The sequence below is a fragment of the Cebidichthys violaceus genome, unplaced genomic scaffold (genome assembly GCF_023349555.1).
Source record: "Cebidichthys violaceus isolate CVI_PGR_0920_01 unplaced genomic scaffold, fCebVio1.0.p SCAF_150, whole genome shotgun sequence".
NCBI lineage: Eukaryota > Metazoa > Chordata > Actinopteri > Perciformes > Stichaeidae > Cebidichthys > Cebidichthys violaceus.
This window is the reverse complement of record NW_027176319.1, coordinates 28,209-51,652: the sequence shown is the minus strand read 5'-3', so window position 1 is coordinate 51,652 and position 23,444 is coordinate 28,209. Positions and strand designations below refer to the sequence as shown.

The 23,444-nt window shown below is 35.8% G+C and overlaps 1 protein-coding gene across 1 annotated transcript in view; it reads left to right on the top strand.

Annotated features, from left to right (window-relative positions):
* The window catches only part of wdpcp (WD repeat containing planar cell polarity effector), an 87,228-nt gene extending 68,455 nt beyond the window's left edge, over positions 1-18,773 (top strand). Inside the window, exons 16-19 of the mRNA XM_068710356.1 lie at positions 1,793-1,907; positions 4,998-5,089; positions 6,149-6,180; positions 18,303-18,773. Of these exons, the coding sequence (XP_068566457.1) occupies positions 1,793-1,907; positions 4,998-5,089; positions 6,149-6,180; positions 18,303-18,353 (290 nt within the window). The 3' untranslated portion in view covers positions 18,354-18,773. The remainder of the gene's footprint in view (positions 1-1,792; positions 1,908-4,997; positions 5,090-6,148; positions 6,181-18,302) is intronic.
* The last annotated feature ends 4,671 nt before the right edge of the window (positions 18,774-23,444 follow it).

Sequence of the window (23,444 nt, the reverse complement as noted above, 5' to 3'; positions counted from 1 at the left end):
ACCTCTTCTCATATTCATGTGCATCCATTGTGAACCTCGATGAACAGAGATCCAGCCTTCACTTGTACACACACACACACACACACACACACACACACACACACACACACACACACACACACATAAACAAACAATAGAGGACGCACATCTCAGCTTAGAAATGGTCTCTTTTCATAACAGCGTTGGAAATCGCTTATAGCCGTCTGGCTGACATGTGTGTTGATTTGGATAGATACGGCGTTGTGTGAGAGGCAGAGCGGGCGAACAAGTGCGCGGGAAGGCGTCTTTTCTCCTCCTCTCGATCTCCTTTTTTTTTCTTTTTGGAGTAGCGTTTTTTTTGCCAGCAGGAGAAGCCAAGTTGTTTTTCGCCTGATCGTCGTGTCTCCCCCTCACAAAGGCTGCTGTGACTGCGGGGCGTTTAACGACGGACAAAGAGACAAGAGCTTTATCTGAAGATCCACTTCTCCACCTACTCGCTCTTTCTCCTTTCTCGTTATGGTGAAAGCCTGTTAGCTCCGGTGTGTTGAAGCAAAAAGCTTGTTTGTGGGTTTTTTTCTCTCTCTCTCTCTCAGCTCCGTTGCTCCGATCCAACAACCTCCATTACTGTTTGACTCCTCGTCTCAATTCAGAAACTTTACCGCCATGACATGTTTCACCAGAAACGTGAATGTCGACGTGGGACGTCCAAATTAGCGAAAGCCTACACACTCACACGAAACCATATAATATATCTATTGTACGTTTTCTGGATAAAATACGAGACAGAAATCTGACAAAATAAGGTGCCAATAAATGTAACAAGCCAACGTTTTTGATCTCAAGGATCTTTATTGGGCTTTGTCAGGTAAACAAAACAGAACATGCGATGTAGAGGCGGACGGAAAGTCTGTGTACACACAAACACGCTCGATACCCAGGTGGTGGTGATCTGCATAATTAAAAATCAAGGCTAAACTAATCAAAACGGAGCCAGAGACCAGGGTTAGACACCCCGAGGGGGGTGAAATACAGTAGAAAGAAAACAAACATACCGTATGAAAAACACCATCAAGCCTCGTACAAGAGCACTCGTTAGTGTTTTATAATCTCAATCAATCTGGAGTTAAAATATATATATATATATATATATATATATATATATATATATATATATATATATATATATATAAAACCAAAATATCATCATGGCTTGACTAATTTACTGAGAGTTTTATTTAAATTTTATCGGCTTATTTTGGCAGATTATAGAAAATGAGGCCGTCAACTACGTCGCAAACATTCAATAACATACACAGAAATTACTTAAATTATCTGAACTACAACAAAAGATTCAAACTTGGACAAGAGAAACGGGAAAAGTAGAATTAGAGTCTCAAAAGATCTCCACAGAGTGATCTAAATTAATTCAAAATATAAAACACTCGTAGGTAAAAGTATTCTCTTTAATAGAGCACTTCTAAATACGATCATCTATTGCCAGTTAGTTTTAGAAGTCACATATTTATTCAAATGGATTCACTTGTCTTGTTGTGTAAATATAACTGTATGGATTCAGTATTGCAGTAAAAAATACACTCCATTTCTGCAGAAAGATGAAAAACACAAGTTAGTTGGACGGATGCAAGAAAATGTCACGTTGTGTTTGTAAAAGACTAAAATGTGGTAAAGTGTGGTTCTTTAATTTTATTCTCAGGTGAATGAAAACTGCTTTCACTCATCTTTATCCTCTGTGTGTGTGCGTGTGTGTGTGTGTGTGTGTGTGTGTGTGTGTGTGTGTGTCTGTCTGTCCTAGAAGATCCTCTGAGAGGCAGAAATGGTGTGTTATTTGGTTCCAGCCTCGGGGACGGACAGACGGAGAGGAACCAGAGTGCATCAGGACCTTCGTACCCAGAAACTCCCACAACACAGTGAGTTACATTTTGTGTGTGTGTGTGTGTGTGTGTGTGTGTGTGTGTGTGTGTGTGTGTGTGTGTGTGTGTGTGTGTGTTTAAAGGAGCACATTTGTATATCAACTACCCGCCCCGTGTTACCTTCAATAACACATCAACAGAGCTCTAGTCACCGGTGTGAACTCAGTGTTTTTTTGTCAGGTTTTAGTAAAGATGCATGTGTCTGTGAAGTCGTCAGCATACGGCTGGATAAATTAGACTTTATTATTTGTAAACAAATCTTTCCATAAATTTTTTGCTGATGTCAAACGTTGAGTTTACTTCAATTCATCAATACTTTGCTCCGTTTTTTGATTCTCATCACACATACACATCCATGAGTCACAGAGCACCATGACGATTTATCAGGAGTCTTTGTGTCCCCCGGTAAATATAAGTAAAATATTCTCTCTCCCTGTTAGCTCTGTTTTTGGAAACATCTGTTTCTTTAGCTGTTGAATTCTCCACCATGTTCACCAGTTAGTGTCTAGTTCAGTCTGTCTGATGCTGAGCAGGTATAGTTCCAGCCTGAGAACCCAGCACAGTGTTGACAACTCTTTTCCAATGAAAGCAGCACGAGCTGTACAAGTTGTTAAATATAGCGAGAAAGTCGCAGAGTCGGCAACACTGACAGCCCGTCGCTTCAGGCCTCCCTCCAAAGACACTCCCTATGATTATCACTGTGAACATAAAGCATTTGATTCATCGATTGATGTCAGGATGTAAGGAGAATTTCAACGAAAACACCCCATAAATGTTTTTGAAGAAGATAACCGACCCTGCCTTTAAACTCTCTATAAACGAAGCCCCAGACTCACTTTGTGTGCAGAGGATTTACTGTTTCACTTTTGCTTGTCATCTCCATTCACTATTGTCTGTATATGAATTGTATGAGAGCGTCTGTGGCCAAATGACCCAGCTGCGACATTTCAAATGTCAAAGCCACATCAGTTCCGGGTCTTACGCTTTCCAGCCATCCCAACGCTGAACCCCGGAGCCACATTTACAAAAAAAAAACCCAAAAAACGCCACCGGAGTCCATTTTTTTTTTCCACTCACGGTTCAGTCTCTCCAGAGTGCCGACAAATACTCACTGTTTCACAGTGATTGTTTAATACACTCGTCTACGTGAATGACATGTTGAAACAGCGTGACTAAAGACACACTGAAAGCTACTCTCTCTTTGTCCCGGCCCGAGTCTCACACACACACACACACACACACACACACACACACACAGATACATACAAATATAGCCATCCACGTCTCTATTGTTGTGGGAGGGAAGAGATGGAGGGGCATTCCTTGTCATACGCCGACTAACATATTGGAGTATTTATATGGGATTTGTGTGCATTAGATAAAAAAAAGGCACTCTTGTTCTTTTTATCCTCACAGGCTTTTCATGGCTGTTTGACTGTAACACTGATGACTCTCTGCTCTGCAACCCCCCCCCCCCCCCCCCCCCCGCCACCACCTCCACTCTGCGTTTCTCTAAGCCCCCTCCATCCATCCCAAATCCCTTCCTATCAGCCAATTTAAACAAGCTTGGTCCAGAGAGAGAGAGAGAGAGAGAGAGAGAGAGAGAGAGAGAGAGAGAGAGAGAGAGAGAGAGAGAGAGAGAGAGAGAGAGAGAGAGAGAGAAACAGAGAGAGATGCTCTGTCCTAAGCTCTTTTTAAAAACAGTAAAAGGAGCGAGGGGAGGAATAAAAGAGTGGTAAAGAGGGTTAGGACGATTTGGCAGCCAAAAGCCGGGTCGCACTACCCCAGGTCTTCCCCTGCTCCGCTGACAGAGGCTAAGAAAGCAGATCCCCCCCAAAACCTCCCAAAAGATAATAGCCACAGAGAGAAAGAGAAAGAGAATTTTTCATATTGAAACCCCTCCGTTTTTTTGTTTTTTTTTCTAATCTGGTCTCCGATGAAGTTTCATTGTTTCTCATGTGAAGCCAGTGACAGCTTAGCTGAGATGGAGTAGGGGAGGCATTGTCGCGCGGGCGTTCTCCCGTTTGGCTCGCTGAGAAAAGAGCAAAGGGGGGGGGGGCACAATGGAGGTTTTTTTGGGGGGGGGCTCCGCACCGATCCCCCCCCTCCCCACATCCGACTCTGTGCTCGGAGAAGTAAAGAGAGAGAGAGAGAGACGGGAATCTGGGAAGCATCCCAACGTTCCTCTGATGGCTGCTGGCCTCTCTCACTAGTCACGTACTCCTCTGTCACTGGAGGAAGGAGAACCGAGGCCATTTTTTATTCTGGCTTAGTGGAGGCCGAAGTTAACGTGATGCTTGTTCAAGAGCCTTTTAAATTCATTTAACATTTTATATGTGTTTATTTGATATTAATGACCTGAGTATCTAGCTGGTGAGAGGACAGATCATTGGACCTGAAGCCCAAACATACACACTAATGTTACACCAACGTATCAAAAGCATGAGTTACGATGAATAAATATACCTTCATAGAGGTGGAGGTGAGAATTATGCCTCACACTACCTAAAACAACGTATCCTGATGTCTTTATGAAACAGTTACTCCTCATTTTTTGTGCGTTTTCCTGCTAAAGTCCAGCAACGTTTGTCAGTTTCTGCTCGTTACATGAATACAGTCTTTTCAAAATAAAGTTCTGTCTTCACAGGAAACAACTACGTTAGGTTTAGGAAACAAAAATACTTAGTTAGGGTTTGGAAAAGATCATCGTTTTGGTTAAAACAACTACAGAAGTACTGTAGTTACGAGACAAATACATCAACGTTGACTTCTTGTTTCACACGCGGCACTAACAGCGGACTTCTGCGCAGAAAGTGATGCATTGTGGGTCTTGACTGACGTGCTTACCTTTCTCTTTTACTTAAATGGAAACTTGTTTTTTTTCCTTGTGTTTTGAGTTAAAATTTCCTGGTTTGCCTAAAGTTATTGTGGAAATTGCAGGAAATGAAGTAAAAACTAAGGGAGGTAGATTGAGGGACAGTCAGTGGGTTAGATTTCAACATTTCTGTGCTGTGTTTCATGGATGTATTTTAACCGTTGATGTTTAAACGAAATGCAACAAATGTGAGTTTTCTCTTTGTTCCTCAGTGCTGATGGGAGAGCCAATCAGAGGAGACCACAGACGGAGAGCGGTCATGTGACCGTGAGCCCAGACGTGTTCAGGACGCTGAGACAGACAGGTGTGTCCGTCTGTCTGTCTGTCTGTCTGTCACACCTGTATCTCTGTTGTGTGTGAAGAGTAATGCTGGAGCTTCACCTTAAAGAATCTGAAGAATGTGAACGAGCAGCATTTAAAGATGAACGGCTGCTGCTTGAGATCCGATAGACAAGAGAAATGTTTCTTCAAGTGATGTCACTTGAGTCAGTTGGGTCTGAAAACTATAAGTTTGAAAATGATAAAAAGCGTTGGTCTTTATGACACAAATCTATGACAAAACGCTGCATCAACACCATCTTCAAACCGTCACTCTCTTGCCCAAACTGGGAATTACATTGAATTACGGAAACATCTGCACTTTCTTTCCTGATGACTTTAAACAACGTTGCTCCTAATTCCTCATCAGTAGCAGCTGACGGTAAGCGTCAGCCCGTTAAATTAAATCTCATCACGTTCAACACGTCGGTTTCTGGGCCACGTTTTTAAAGCTCTAAACGTAGACCGAGTGCTCTCCTCAGTCTCACGACTAACTGGTCATTTAGAAAAAAACATCACTTCTTCTTCTTCACTTCCTCATCTCCTCCTTCCCGCTCTCTCTCCATTTTTAATAATTCCATTTTTTCCGGATGATTAGCTAATTGTCTCGCTATCAAAATCTCTCTGTCATGACATAATCCGGACTGTAGGCTATTGGAAGGTAATTTGCATCAGCGTTTTGAATATCTGTATAAGGCACGCCGGGGTTTTAATGTCAATCATAACCTTATTAACACAAGGCTCAGAGCGAGGGAGATCGCTGTGAGTGACAACAGTTTACATTTGTTAAAAACACAGAAAAAAAAGGCGACACGTCCGACCTACTGAGTGAGCATGTAACCTGTTCAGGCATTCAGCTGTGTGTGTGTGTGTGTGTGTGTGTGTGTGTGTGTGTGTGTGTGTGTGTGTGCTGCAGGGCTGCTGTGTGTGATTATGCATGTCTAATGTTTTGCTTGTCGTACTTGTTTAAAGTGTCACGGCTGGTTTGCGACGGGAACGTCTGACATCCTCCAACATCTTGTGTCGTTTTCATTTTGTTCTGCAGGAAGCAGCGAGGCTGACGGAGACATCAGGAATGTGAGTTGATTGACCGGAACTTCATTTATGAATTCACAAGGCTGTGAAAAGTATTCTAGAATCACAACATAGTATCTTATGTAATGTCAGTATACTACAGTACAGAAGTTCCCAAATATTACACTTCACAAAAGTAAGTTTATATGGTAACACTTTACTTTTACATCGCCTCCCTTGTCTTTAAGCACTAAATAAACATTTATAATGTAGTTATAAGCAAATATAACAACGCCTTTGGGTGTTTATTACTACGGTCTATCACAATATTTTTAATTTCACATCTTGATAACAATATATATCACAATATAGCATGTTTTTCTGGTAGTTTAATAAATAGTTTATATAAAATATCCACATAGTAAAGCCTAGCTTTGTATAATGCTGTGTGAATTAAATACTTACTAAATAAAAAGTATTTTTCTTATTTGGAGCTAAACAACAACGACAAACATTAACAATTTGACTAGTTTTATCACTTTCTGTCCATTTGGAGCTAAATGGTTCTCAATTGTACTCAAATATGAATGAAGAGGCTCAATCAAAACATACACATTGGTGCTGAAGTTCTTAAAGCGGTCAGGCAGGTCAGATAAATAAAGTCAAAAAGCATTTCTCAAGCATCACAAGTTTGTTTCATATAAATGTTGATCAGATGAGCGAAAGGAATGTGCTGTAAAGTCCCACTTTGTTCTAATGTTGTGTGAGTATGACATATTTAGACAGCTGGGCAAGTTAACGCGTTATTATCGTGTTAACGCATTAATTAATTAACGGCGACAATTATTTTATCGCCCATTAACACAGTTTTTTATTTTTATTATTATTTTGAAAGTCCGTTGCTCACTGGCAACGGTGGAGGAAGTGAAGTCTTCATCAGACTACGTTGATGCAGCGTGTGGGAAAAGTATAGATAAACAAAAGCAAGAGAAGCTAACAAATGCCTCAGAGAAGTGGATAGATACAAACTGCAGGACGACTAGTGTTGTGAAGATGTTGGTCTGAGGAACGTTCTTAGGATCAACGAATGACGGCACGTATGAGCCTCCCTCAAGACGCACCGTCACAAGAAGAACACACGAGTTGTATGAAAAGGAGAGGACTACAAAAGAGACGGCGTTACAACGTGCACCAGCTGTTGCTATCACCGGAGACTACCGGACATCGTTGGGTAACCATCATCACCTCGGAGTTACGGTGCATTATATTGATGAACAGTGGGAGCTGCAATCACATGCTCTGACTGTCATGAAAACAGAAGACAGACATTTTGATGAAACGTGCGCGGAACATTTTATTCATGTTGCACAGCAGTGGAACGTTTAAATAAAGTCAGCACACTGAGCACAGATAGTGAAGAAATATAACTGCTACTGTGTAAAGGAATACTGCTGTTAAAAATATCCTGATTTGTTTGCAAACCAAATGTTATTGCACTTTTGTTCATATAGCAGTACTATAAAAATAAAAGTTCGCAATATACTACTTTTGAATTAATTATTGAACTTTGCGCACAACAATGTGATTAATCGCAGAAAATCATGCGATTAATCACGATTACAAATTTGAAACGTTGCCCAGAACTAATTTAGACATACTGTACTATGACATATTTAGACATACTGTATGACATATTTAAACATACTGTACTATGACATTTAGACATACTATACCATACTTAGACATACTATACTATGACATTTAGACATACTATACTATAACATATGAAGAAATACTATACTATGACATTTAGACATACCATACTATAACATACTTAGACATACTATACTATGGCATTTAGACATACCATACTATAACATACTTAGACATACTATACTATGGCATTTAGACATACCATACTATAACATACTTAGACATACTATACTATGACATTTAGACATACTATACTATAACATATGTAGACATACTATACTATGACATTTAGACATACTATACTATGACATATGTAGACATACTGTACTATGACATACTGTATTTAGACATACTATACTATGACATATTTATGGCATTTTTATGGCATACCCTATACTATGACTAATTTATATGACATGGAAGCTTGGGGATTGGATGTAGTGCAGCGGACTTTGAGAAAGAAGATCACTGCTCACGGCATCTTCCGATCAGACATCCAGACCAGCTGGACCAAACGCCACCCAGTGCAAAGTGACCGCCCCCAGGAAGAGATGGAGAAGAGCCAGGATGGGAGCTAATGTAATCCAGCTTGGACCTGAGGCCGTTCCACTACTTAGCCTGCTCCTGACTGATGTCCTGTCACAGGAAAATAAGATGGATGAAATGAGACTTCAGGCTAAACCAGCAACGACAGAGACCTGGCTCCATTGTGGCATCCCGGGTCAAGGTATTGGACTTGATGGGCCGACCACAGGACAGAGCGCAGGATTCCCATGGGACCAGAGGACTTGGACTCTGTGTTTACATCAGTGATGCTTGGTCCTCAAACATAGTCAAAGTTGCATGAAAATTTCCATTTTTAATTTGTCTTCCTTGACATCCCAGCCCATTGCTGCTGGTTCTGTTGTTGCTATTTACATTCCTCCTGATGGAAAAAAGAACTGCAGTACGGAATGCACCAGTGTTTTTGTTTTGTTTTTCATGTGTAGCATCAATGTGCAAACCCTGTGTAGCAGAATGACAATAAATTATCCTTGAGTCCTTGAATTCTTGACATCATACTAAGACTTTTTATGAAAAACTATATTATAACTTCTTAGGACATTTTGATGACTTATGCTATTATTGTATACTATGACTTTTTTGACATGCTATACTGTGACTTTTTTCAACATGCTATACTATGACTTTTTTTCAGCATACTATACTATGACTTTTCAACATGCTATACTATGACTTTTTCCGACATGCTATACTATGACTTTTTTTAACATGCTGTATACTATGACTTTTTTCAACATGCTAAACTATGACTTTTTTCGACATGCTATACTATGACTTTTTTCGACATGCTATACTATGACTGTTTTTAACATGCTATATTATGACTTTTTTCAACATGCCATACTATGACTTTTTTCGACATGCTATACTATGACTTTTTTCAACATGCTATACTATGCCTTTTTTCAACATGCTATACTATGCCTTTTTTCAACATGCTATACTATGACTTTTTTTTAGCATGCTATACTATGACTTTTTTCAACATGCTATACTATGACTTTTTTCAACATGCTTCACTATGACTTTTAACATGCTATACTATGACTTTTTTCAACATGCTATACTATTACTTTTTTCAACATGCTATACTATGACTTTTAACATGCTATACTATGACTTTTTTCAACATGCTATACTATGACTTTTTTCAACATGCTATACTATGACTTTTTTCAACATGCTATACTATGACTTTTTTTTAGCATGCTATACTATGACTTTTTTCAACATGCTTCACTATGACTTTTAACATGCTATACTATGACTTTTTTCAACATGCTATACTATGACTTTTTTCAACATGCTATACTATGACTTTTTTTTAGCATGCTATACTATGACTTTTTTCGACATACTATGACTTTTATTTAGCATGCTATACTATGACTTTTTTTGACATACTATACTATGATTTTTTTCAACATGCTATACTATGACTTTTTTTTAGCATGCTATACTATGACTTTTTTCAACATGCTATACTATGACTTTTCAACATGCTATACTATGACTTTTCAACATGCTATACTATGACTTTTCAACATGCTATACTATGACTTTTTTCAACATGCTATACTATGACTTTTTTCAACATGCTATACTATGACTTTTTTCAACATGCTATACTATGACTTTTTTCAACTAGCTATACTAAGACTTTTTTCAACATGCTATACTATGACTTTTTTTGACATGCTATTCTATGACTTTTTTCAACATGCTATACGATGACTTTTTTCAACATGCTATACTATGACTTTTTTTAGCATGCTATTCTATGACTTTTTTCAACATACTATACTATGACTTTTTTCAACATACTATTCTATGACTTTTTTCAACATACTATTCTATGACTTTTTTCAACATAGTATAATATGATTTTTTTCCGACATACTATTCTTTGACTTTTTTAACATACTACACTATGACTTTTTTCAACATACTATTCTATGACATTTTTTCAACATACTATATTTTGACTTTTTTCAACATGCTATACTATGACTTTTTTAACATGCTATACTATGACTTTTTAACATGCTATACTATGACTTTTTTCAGCATGCTATACTATGACTTTTTTCAACTAGCTATACTAAGACTTTTTTCAACATGCTATACTATGACTTTTTTCAACATGCTATACTATGACTTTTTTTAACGTGCTATACTATGACTTTTTTAACATGCTATACTATGACTTTTTTCAACATGCTATACTATGACTTTTTTTAACATGCTATACTATGACTTTTTAACATGCTATACTATGACTTTTTAACATGCTATACTATGACTTTTTTCAACATGCTATACTATGACTTTTTTCAACTAGCTATACTAAGACTTTTTTCAACATGCTATACTATGACTTTTTTTAGCATGCTATTCTATGACTTTTTTCAACATACTATACTATGACTTTTTTCAACATACTATTCTATGACTTTTTTCAACATACTATTCTATGACTTTTTTCAACATAGTATAATATGATTTTTTTCCGACATACTATTCTTTGACTTTTTTAACATACTACACTATGACTTTTTTCAACATACTATTCTATGACATTTTTTCAACATACTATATTTTGACTTTTTTCAACATGCTATACTATGACTTTTTTAACATGCTATACTATGACTTTTTAACATGCTATACTATGACTTTTTTCAGCATGCTATACTATGACTTTTTTCAACTAGCTATACTAAGACTTTTTTCAACATGCTATACTATGACTTTTTTCAACATGCTATACTATGACTTTTTTTAACGTGCTATACTATGACTTTTTTAACATGCTATACTATGACTTTTTTCAACATGCTATACTATGACTTTTTTTAACATGCTATACTATGACTTTTTAACATGCTATACTATGACTTTTTTCAGCATGCTATACTATGACTTTTTTCAACTAGCTATACTAAGACTTTTTTCAACATGCTATACTATGACTTTTTTAAACATGCTATACTATGACTTTTTTTAACGTGCTATACTATGACTTTTTTAACATGCTATACTATGACTTTTTTCAACATACTATACTATGACTTTTTTCAACATGCTATACTATGACTTTTTTCAACATGCTATACCATGACTTTTTTCAACATGCTATACTATGACTTTTTTTTAACATGCTATACTATGACTTTTTTCAACATGCTATACTATGACTTTTTTTTAGCATGCTATACTATGACTTTTTTTAACATGCTATACTATGACTTTTCAACATGCTATACTATGACTTTTTTCAGCATGCTATACTATGACTTTTTTCAACTAGCTATACTAAGACTTTTTTCAACATGCTATACTCTGACTTTTTTCAATATGCTATACTATGACTTTTTTTTTAGCATGCTATACTATGACTTTTTTTCGACATACTATACTTTGACTTTTTTTGACTTACTATACTATGACTTTTTATCGACATATTATACTTTGACTTTTTTTTGACATACTATACTATGACTTTTTTTGACGAGTTATAATATCACTTTTTTTCGACATACTATACTATGACTTTTTTCGACTTACTATACTATGACTTTTTTGACATACTATACTATGACTTTTTTCCGACATACTATACTGACTTTTTTCAACATACTATACTATGACTTTTTTCTGGGAAGCATCCCAGTGCAAGGTGACCACCCCCAGGAGCAGATGGAGAAGAGCCAGGATGGGAGCTAATGTAATCCAGCTAGGACCTGATGCCGTTCCACTACTTAGCCTGATTTTGACTGATGTCCTGTCGCAGGAAAATAAGATGGATGAAATGAGACTTTTGGCTAAACCAGCAACAACAGAGACCTGGCTCCATTGTGGCATCCCCGGGTCAAGGTATTGGTCTTGATGGGCCGACCACAGGACAGAACACAGGATTCCCGTGGGACCAGAGGACTTGGACTCTGTGTTTACATCAGTTATGCTTGGTCCTCAAACATAGTCAAAGTTGCATGAAAATTTCCATTTTTAATTTCAAGTTGTCTTCCTTGATATTCTGCCCATAAAATTCACTGCTGTTTCTGTTGTTGCTATTTACATTCCTTCTGATGGAAAAAAAGAAATGCAGTACGGAATGCACAAGTGTTTTTGTTTTGTTTTTCTTGTGTAGCATCAATGTGCAAACCCTGTGTAGCAGAATGACAAAAAATTATCCTTGAGTCCTTGAATTCTTGACATCATACTAAGACTTTTTATGAAAAACTATATTATAACTTTTTAGGACATTTTGATGACTTATGCTATTATTGTATACTATGACTTTTTTTAGCATGCTGTACTATGACTTTTTTCGACATGCTATACTCTGATTTTTTTTTAACATGCTATACTATGACTTTTGTCTGACTTTTCAACATAAAAAACAGAAGTGGGAGACCAGCCGAGATAAAAGTAATAAATAAGCATATTTATTAAAATGCGAGTCAATAACTAACCCAAACATACTTTGAATGTCAGTAATCAGTAAGCACATATAGTTCTTTGAATATTTTTTATTGAAACAAAAACAAAATGGCAGCCGTGTCAGAAGACGAAAAGCACTCGTTGTGAAGGTGGTGAACTTTTATTGCCAAAACCACAACGGGCTGAGATGTGGCTCATCAGTGGACAATCAACATCCTGCAAGACAAAGAACAGCCAAGAGAAAACACACAGACCCCTACTGGATTGAAGGGTTCCTCTCACATAGTAAACTATGTTTTTGTCAAACAATAGTTTGTTTTTTCACAACTCCAAATTTTTTTCGACATCTTATAATATGCCTTCTTATGGCTTTTGTCAACATACTACTGTATACTATAACTTTTTTCGACATACTATACTATGACTTTTTTCGACTTGCTATACTATGACTTTTTTCGACTTGCTATACTATGACTTTTTTTCGACATGCTATACTATGACTTTTTTCGACATACTATACTATGATTTTTTTCAACATGCTATACTACGACTTTTTTCGACATACTATACTATGACTTTTTCGACATGCTATACTATGACTTTTTTCAACATGCTATACTATGACCTTTTTTTAGCATGCTATACTATGACTTTTTTTCGACATACTATTCTATGACTTTTTTCAACATACTATACTATGACTTTTTTCAACATACTATTCTATGACTTTTTTCAACATAGTATAATATGATTTTTTTTCGACATACTATTCTTTGACTTTTTTAACATACTACACTATGACTTTTTTCAACATACTATTCTATGACATTTTTTCAACATACTATATTTTGACTTTTTTCAACATGCTATACTATGACTTTTTTCAACATGCTATACTGTGACTTTTTTCAACACACTATACTATGACTTTTTTCAACACTATACTATGACTTTTTTCAACATACTATATTTTGACTTTTTTCAACATGCTATACTATGACTTTTTTCAACACGCTATACTATGACTTTTTTCAACACACTATACTATGACTTTTTTCAACATACTATACTATGACTTTTTTCCGACATACTATACTATGATTTTTTTCAACATACTATACCATGACTTTTTTCGACATACTATACTATGACTTTTTCGACATGCTATACTATGACTTTTTTCAACATGCTATACTATGACCTTTTTTTAGCATGCTGTACTATGACTTTTTTTTAGCATGCTATACTATGACTTTTTTTCGACATACTATTCTATGACTTTTTTCAACATACTATACTATGACTTTTTTCAACATACTATTCTATGACTTTTTTCAACATAGTATAATATGATTTTTTTTCGACATACTATTCTTTGACTTTTTTAACATACTACACTATGACTTTTTTCAACATACTATTCTATGACATTTTTTCAACATACTATATTTTGACTTTTTTCAACATGCTATACTATGACTTTTTTCAACACGCTATACTATGATTTTTTTTTAACATGCTATACTATGACGTTTGTCTGACTTTTCAACATAAAAAACAGAAGTGGGAGACCAGCCGAGATAAAAGTAATAAATAAGCATATTTATTAAAATGCGAGTCAATAACTAACCCAAACATACTTTGAATGTCAGTAATCAGTAAGCACATATAGTTCTTTGAATATTTTTTATTGAAACAAAAACAAAATGGCAGCCGTGTCAGAAGACGAAAAGCACTCGTTGTGAAGGTGGTGAACTTTTATTGCCAAAACCACAACGGGCTGAGATGTGGCTCATCAGTGGACGATCAACATCCTGCAAGACAAAGAACAGCCAAGAGAAAACACACAGACCCCTACTGGATTGAAGGGTTCCTCTCACATAGTAAACTATGTTTTTGTCAAACAATAGTTTGTTTTTTCACAACTCCAAATTTTTTTCGACATCTTATAATATGCCTTCTTATGGCTTTTGTCAACATACTACTGTATACTATAACTTTTTTTGACATACTATACTATGACTTTTTTCGACTTGCTATACTATGACTTTTTTCGACTTGCTATACTATGACTTTTTTTCGACATGCTATACTATGACTTTTTTCGACATACTATACTATGATTTTTTTCAACATGCTATACTATGACTTTTTTCGACATACTATACTATGACTTTTTCGACATGCTATACTATGACTTTTTTCAACATGCTATACTATGACCTTTTTTTAGCATGCTATACTATGACTTTTTTTCGACATACTATTCTATGACTTTTTTCAACATACTATACTATGACTTTTTTCAACATACTATTCTATGACTTTTTTCAACATAGTATAATATGATTTTTTTTCGACATACAATTCTTTGACTTTTTTAACATACTACACTGACTTTTTTCAACATACTATTCTATGACATTTTTTCAACATGCTATACTGTGACTTTTTTCAACACACTATACTATGACTTTTTTCAACACTATACTATGACTTTTTTCAACATACTATATTTTGACTTTTTTCAACATGCTATACTGTGACTTTTTTCAACACACTATACTATGACTTTTTTCAACACTATACTATGACTTTTTTCAACATACTATATTTTGACTTTTTTCAACATGCTATACTATGACTTTTTTCAACACGCTATACTATGACTTTTTTCCGACATACTATACTATGACTTTTTTCAACATACTATACTATGACTTTTTTCAACACACTATACTATGACTTTTTTCGACATACTATACTATGACTTTTTTCCGACATACTATACTATGATTTTTTTCAACATACTATACCATGACTTTTTTCGACATACTATACTATGACTTTTTCGACATACTATACTATGACTTTTTTCAACATGCTATACTATGACCTTTTTTTAGCATGCTGTACTATGACTTTTTTTTAGCATGCTATACTATGACTTTTTTTCGACATACTATTCTATGACTTTTTTCAACATACTATACTATGACTTTTTTCAACATACTATTCTATGACTTTTTTCAACATAGTATAATATGATTTTTTTTCGACATACTATTCTTTGACTTTTTTAACATACTACACTATGACTTTTTTCAACATACTATTCTATGACATTTTTTCAACATACTATATTTTGACTTTTTTCAACATGCTATACTATGACTTTTTTCAACATGCTATACTGTGACTTTTTTCAACACACTATACTATGACTTTTTTCAACACTATACTATGACTTTTTTCAACATACTATATTTTGACTTTTTTCAACATGCTATACTATGACTTTTTTCAACACGCTATACTATGACTTTTTTCCGACATACTATACTATGACTTTTTTCAACATACTATACTATGACTTTTTTCCGACATACTATACTATGACTTTTTTCAACATACTATACTGTGATTTTTTTCAACATACTATACTATGACTTTTTTCAACATACTATTCTATGACTTTTTTGAACATACTATTCTATGACTTTTTTCAACATGCTATATGACTTTTTTCAACATACTATAGTATGACTTTTTTCAACATACTATACTATGACTTTTTTCCGACATACTACACTATGACTTTTTTCGACATACTATATGACTTTTTTCGACATACTATACTATGACTTTTTCGACATGCTATACTATGACTTTTTTTTAGCATGCTATACTATGACCTTTTTTTAGCATGCTGTACTATGACTTTTTTTTAGCATGCTATACTATGACTTTTTTAACATGCTATACTATGACTTTTTTCGGCATACTATACTATGACTTTTTTCAACATACTATACTATGACTTTTTTCCGACATACTATACTATGATTTTTTTCAACATACTATACCATGACTTTTTTCGACATACTATACTATGACTTTTTTCGACATACTATACTATGACTTTTTTCAACATACTATACTGTGATTTTTTTCAACATACTATACTATGACTTTTTTTAACATACTATTCTATGACTTTTTTCAACATACTATATGACTTTTTTCAACATACTATACTATGACTTTTTCCACATACTATACTATGATTTTTTTCAACATACTATACTATGACTTTTTTCAACATACTATATGACTTTTTTCAACATACTATACTATGACTTTTTTCAACACGCTATACTATGACTTTTTTCCGACATACTATACTATGACTTTTTTCAACATACTATACTATGACTTTTTTCAACACACTATACTATGACTTTTTCGACATGCTATACTATGACTTTTTTCAACATACTATACTATGACTTTTTTCAACATACTATACTATGATTTTTTTCAACATACTATACCATGACTTTTTTCGACATACTATACTATGACTTTTTCGACATGCTATACTATGACTTTTTTTAACATACTATTCTATGACTTTTTTCAACATACTATATGACTTTTTTCAACATACTATACTATGACTTTTTCCACATACTATGATTTTTTTCAACATACTATACTATGACTTTTTTCAACATACTATATGACTTTTTTCAACATACTATACTATGACTTTTTTCAACACACTATACTATGACTTTTTTCCAACATACTATACTATGACTTTTTTCCAACATACTATACTATGACTTTTTTCAACATAGTATACTATGACTTTTTTCAACACACTATACTATGACTTTTTTCAACATACTATACTATGACTTTTTTCAACATAGTATACTATGACTTTTTCCAACATACTATTCTATGACTTTTTTCAACATACTTTGATATTTTTAATATTTTTGACAAACTATCCTGTGACTTTTTTATTCATTATTCATAACATACCACAATAAGACATTTCATGTCATACTCGATGACATGCTATACTATCATGTTGTTTTTTATGGCATATTTATGACAATCTACACTTTGACATGTTTTTTTTTGCATATTCATAATATTCTATACATTTTTAGACACTATACTATTACATTTTATGTCTTATATATGACATACTATATACCATGACATTTTAGCACATACTATACTGTTACAGTTTTGCCGTGGGAAGTTTTGCTGGTCATTTTTTCATTTCTTTTTAGAGTTACTACATTTAATTTCACTTAAAGAAAGAATGGCGCGGCTTCAAGACTTTAACATGTTTTATACATGGTTATATCAGTTAAACCCTAAAGTTAACATTCTGTCTTTTCTGTGTCGGTCAGATCAGCTTTTTGGTGAGACTGTAGAATAAAAAGGACAGAGTAGCATGGCACAGATTCAGATCAACAGGTGAATTGGGAGTTATCGGTGCACTTAAAGGTAAAATGATCTGTGAAGCACAAGTTCAGATCACATCAAGAGTGTGATGTGTGCCGACATGTGCCGATAATCAGCTGTCTTCATATGTAAACACATTAATTCAGATTTATAAAACTAACTTTATTGTTTTCTCTCTCTGTCTTCTTCTCTCTCAGGACAGTGAAGACCTCGGGATGCTTTATGTCGTCCATCTAGGAATGGTTTGAAGAAACAAACTAAGAAACTAAGAGAGACACAACATTTCACCAATAACAGGGTTTCTTTGTCTATATGTGTATGTACAATGGACTCACCTGTAATAATACCTGGATAGAGACTTGTACAGAACAGCAGTTGACTGTATAGATATCTGACAAAAGAGGAATAAAATACATGAGTGTCATACGTACATTAGTTTTGTATTAGCTCTTTTGTTAGTAAGTTGTACAGTGGAAACTTTAAAAAAATATATTTTTCAGATCTGAACTGTGAAATTTGGAGGTGAATTCAGGTTATTTTCTGTCTTCGTGATGTCTTCACAAAATGAACCTTCAAAGAAAAACGGTTACGCCGACTGAAAATGTTTTAAACCTTTCCATTAATCAGCCTGAAAAAATAAAATAAAGACTTGTATTATACTTCCATCACCTCTGATATTGAATGTTGCAGGCTTCCTGTGCGTGTGTGTGTGTGTGTGTGTGTGTGTGTGTGTGTGTGTGTGTGTGTGTGTGTGTGTGTGTGTGTGTGTGTGTGTGTGTGTCGGCCCGAGATTACGGGCCACAGTTTTATTCATGAACAGGAGCCAACCAGCGTCTTTAAAGCGTCGCGCGGAGCCCCTTTCCTGAACAGCAGCCATGTCCGTGTCAGAGCTGTCGGCGCGCGGCGCTCACCGACTAATCTGACAGCGCCGCGCGAGCCCTAATCCCTCACTGTATCGTAATCTATTTACTTTGCATTCTAAGAGGATTTCCACCCAAAAATATATAAAAAAAAATAAACAAGAAGCGATGTTGAAAAATGGACAGAAGATCAGCGAGGATGCTTTTCTGCTCTCTCTCCCTTTTTTTTGTTTTGTTATAGCTTTAAAAAAAAAAAAAAAAATCATTGTATGTTTTGGGGGGAGTCAATCCTCTGCGAGAGGGATAGGTGAAAGGAATTACATTTGTGACTGATACTAATACTTCTCTTATGTACACATCAACGTGTTATATTTCCCTTCCGATGATACAGTCACACTGCAGAGGCAGCGGGAGATAAGTGGCATCTGTCGGTGCCTTTAGTGCGTCTCTTGACACGTGTTATAATTTACAAACCAAGGCCGCATTATCTGCCGATTGTCTGACTTGACAGCTCGAATAAAAAACTGCAAAATTGCTTAACAGCCGAGCACGAGTTCCTCCCATCTCTCAGCAACCTTTTTGACACGCAAACAGTGAAATCAGCTCTTTCATAATACAACAAGTACTACAAGTACAAGACCTCTCCTCAGTTACCCTTTAAGCAATTATGTCTGCTTTGTACAAAAATCATAAATAGTTATGCTTCATTTAAAATGAGGCCCCGCAGCTTTATTCTGCTCAAATCTTTGCCTTCCGAGATGACTCGCAGAGATAGGCTTATTAGTGGTATTAACATACTGCAGCGCGTGCTGGAGCTGTGAAACGGCCTTGTTAACATTTGGAAATGAGTGAAGCCTCCGGCACGTGCTATTATCCAGGTTATCTGTGTGTGTTTTTAATTCTCTCCTCTGTACAGCAGCTGCGCAGTGATTCTGCGGAGGCCTCATCACAGCTAATGATGCCTCTGATTGGACTGATAATGTCTCCCCTCAGGGAGGTGATCTATGTTTTATAGGTTTGTTCCACGAGATCCCCCAAAATATTAGAGACAAATATGTCAGAACAATTAAAGACCCTCTTATCAATTAATCACCCTCCACTGACTGAACAGATCTTATTCACATTACAGAATAGTCGGGTTTTTCTTAGTTCTCAGTTCTCAACTCAGTGAATGAGATTTACTTAATTATGGTGCAACTTATCTGTATTGAATATCAGTTTGTGCTTCCTGTAAAAAAAGCCTCTGAGACTAAAAGGCCGTATAATGTGATAGTCTGTGATTAAAAGCAGCTCAGATTGAGGTCAGAGAGACTCTGCAGAGATTAAAGTTAAAATAAATGTTCAACTTCTGGTCAAATGTCATCAACCCTAATGTTCTGTAGAGACCAGGAGACCCCGGAAACTTTCAACAGCTAAAAACACTTAACATTGATGACACTTTGCTTTTTGCCTTTTATTATGATTTTAATCTGAAGTTTCAGAAATCTGCTACTGAAGACATCAGCTGTAAAATATGGTTAAATACAACAGATTTTCATATCTGTGTTTAGCGATGACGAAACTTTTTACTCCAAAACGTCTGAGGATTATTGTAATTTGATTTTTATAACTGACCCCCAAAATAAACATCGCTGCACATCTGTCTTTAAATTACTTTTTGGCAAAAAAGTAAATGTAGACTTTACATAAAACCCTGTTTTCTTATTTGGAGCGATAAAAATGCTTTGTCATCATCTTTCATAAAGTTAAGGTGAAGGTTCCCACTTCAATACTTCTACATATTGGGTTTTAATGAAGTCATAAAATAATATCTACAGTAAATGATAAAAAAAAAATGGTTACTGACCGTCCAACCGACCGGTCAGACGTCGATTTGTTGACACTCGGAAACGACCAAGCTTCCCCACGTCTGAAGGGCTTCAGGGGGAAAAAGACAAGTTGTGACTCGGGACGAGGGTCTAATGCTGCTGCATCGTTTCCAGATGAGATAATACGAGACCTCCTTTAAATGTCTCTCTACTCCGATCCTCCTTTCTCTGACACAACTGGTTCTCTAATATAAAGGAAGTCGTTCTGTCCAGAAGACAGAAGAAGAAGAACTGCTTTCACCAGTCAACTCTTGTCTGGTTTCCCATCAACTACTTCAAAAGAGAAGGAAATCGGCTTCAATTTACTGATAAACTAATGACATCCCCATCAGCTGTACTTGCTAATCAGTGGTAATTAGCATGCTAACACGCTAAACAATGTACCAGCCAAACTTAAAACATTACGTTGTCATTGAAGCGGAAACCTAGTCAATCATTCAGCCCATTTAAAATGCCAATCAAATGTCTTGTTTTGTCCAAATCTACAAAAAATATTCAAATTACTATTTAATTTAATGTTCAAATGAGTAAAAGCAGTTTCACATTCGATTTTTTTACTTAAAAATAAACTTAAAGGTGGAAAAGAAGTTAGGTTCAGGAAAAGATCATGAAATACGTAGTTAAGTTTTGGAAAAGAACGTGAAATACGTAGTTACGTTCAGGAAAAGATTGTGAAATACGTAGTTAGGTTTAGGAAAAGATCGGGAAATTCTTAGTTAGGATTAATAGAAGATCGTGAAATACGTAGTTGGGTTCAGGAAAAGATCGTGAAATACTTGGTTAGGTTTAGGAAAAGATTGTGAAATACTTAAGTTTAGGAAAAAATCGGGATATACTTAGCTAGGTTTAGGAAAATATTGTGAAATATGTAGTTAGGTTTAGGAAAAGATCTTAAAATACATAGTTAGGTTTAGGAAAAGATTGTCGTTTGAGTTTAAATAACTACATAAGTACCGCTACTAAAGTACGTAAGTTACATGAGAAATAAATCGTTAACTTCTCGTTTCACACGGGGAACAAACAGCGGTCCTCTGGCTGAAAGGTGTTTTCGTTAAATTTGACATTTATTTCCTAAAGCTTTTAGAGGAACCTCCCAAAACCACTTGAAGTCAGGTGACTAGCCAGGACTAAATCCCCCCTCAGATGCTACTCCTGTGATTCCTCTCCTGTGAAGTGAGGAGTTTCCCTCCTGAAGATAAATGAAAGAAGCTGGACGTCGTCCTCTGCTCAACTTATATCTACAATATGTTAAACCAGGAATCTCACCAATGCTCTCAGTGCCTCGTGTCGTGAGGATGACTAAGCCGCTTTCCACCAGGACTCCTCACAGGAACCATCGGGACTCTTTATTTTTAGACGTCTTTATTTACCTGCATGTCAAACCAGGAGACGGGAAAATCCACTGCAGCTATACCGGCTTCATGTTGCCCAGACTTGACGTTAAACAAAACAAAATAAAGCCTTCTTTTTTTTTTCTGACAGAGAAACCGGAGACGGAGGCCTTAGACTCCGCCCACATCAGGTGTACAGCTGACCCCTGATTAACCTCCCAGGTAAACACAATCCTCTGTATCGCCTCTCACCGCCCGGCCTATGAACGCACGGCCAAGCCAAAGTCTGACGACAGTCGACAGCCAATCAGAGACCAGCGTTTTGTTTTTCTCCTTCCTGTCCTGCATGGAAGCAGAAGAAAACAGTCCCAGCATGCCGAGCTGCTATCAGAACATCTGCTGGTCCTTCCGATCTCAACTTTATCGAGGCCTCACAAACCACATACACACACACACACACACACACACACACACACACACACACACACACACACACACACACACACACACACACACACAGAGTAAATATGTTCTTGTCTCTCTGTGTTTTTAGATACAAATCAAAACCACTCATGCAAAGAAAAAGAAAAATGTCCGTCTCGGTTCCAGTTCATCTGCTGGACAAGTGAGAACGAAATGTCAACAGTTTAGTCCTCGAGCATCCAGACACCTTCAGCGAGAGGTCACAAGATCAACGGCTGACAACGGGCGACGCGGTGCGATCGATCGGCCTATTGAACACACACACACACACACACACACACACACACACACACACACACACACACACACACACAGTTAAAAGTGATGAACTCGTCCAATAACCTGCTTACACTAAAGAACTGATGACATGTCATTTTTTGAGTGAGAAACTATTTAAAATGTATTTGTCTTGTATATAAAACGTGCTGGTTGAACTCTGTTGATCTAAAAATCTGGATCTCTAAAAGTAAATAAAGGTGTGTTCAAGAAAGAGATGAACTATTTGATTATGGATTATATATTGTAGATGATATCGTTTGTATTTTTGGTTCTTCTCTCTTTAGACGAAGTCGTGATGAAACATATTTGTCTTTTTCTACTTTTGTTGATCTGACGAGGAAACAAAAACCTGATGATTGTTACATTTAAAAAAGGTTTAGGAGGTAAACAAACCCTGATTTGTGCTTTAGTTCATGATAAACATGTTTATTATAATCTGAGAGAGAAGGTTGTTTTTATATTTTAATACATTGTTGTGGGACTTGTCCTGGAAGGTAAATCAAGCTGATGTGTGTTTG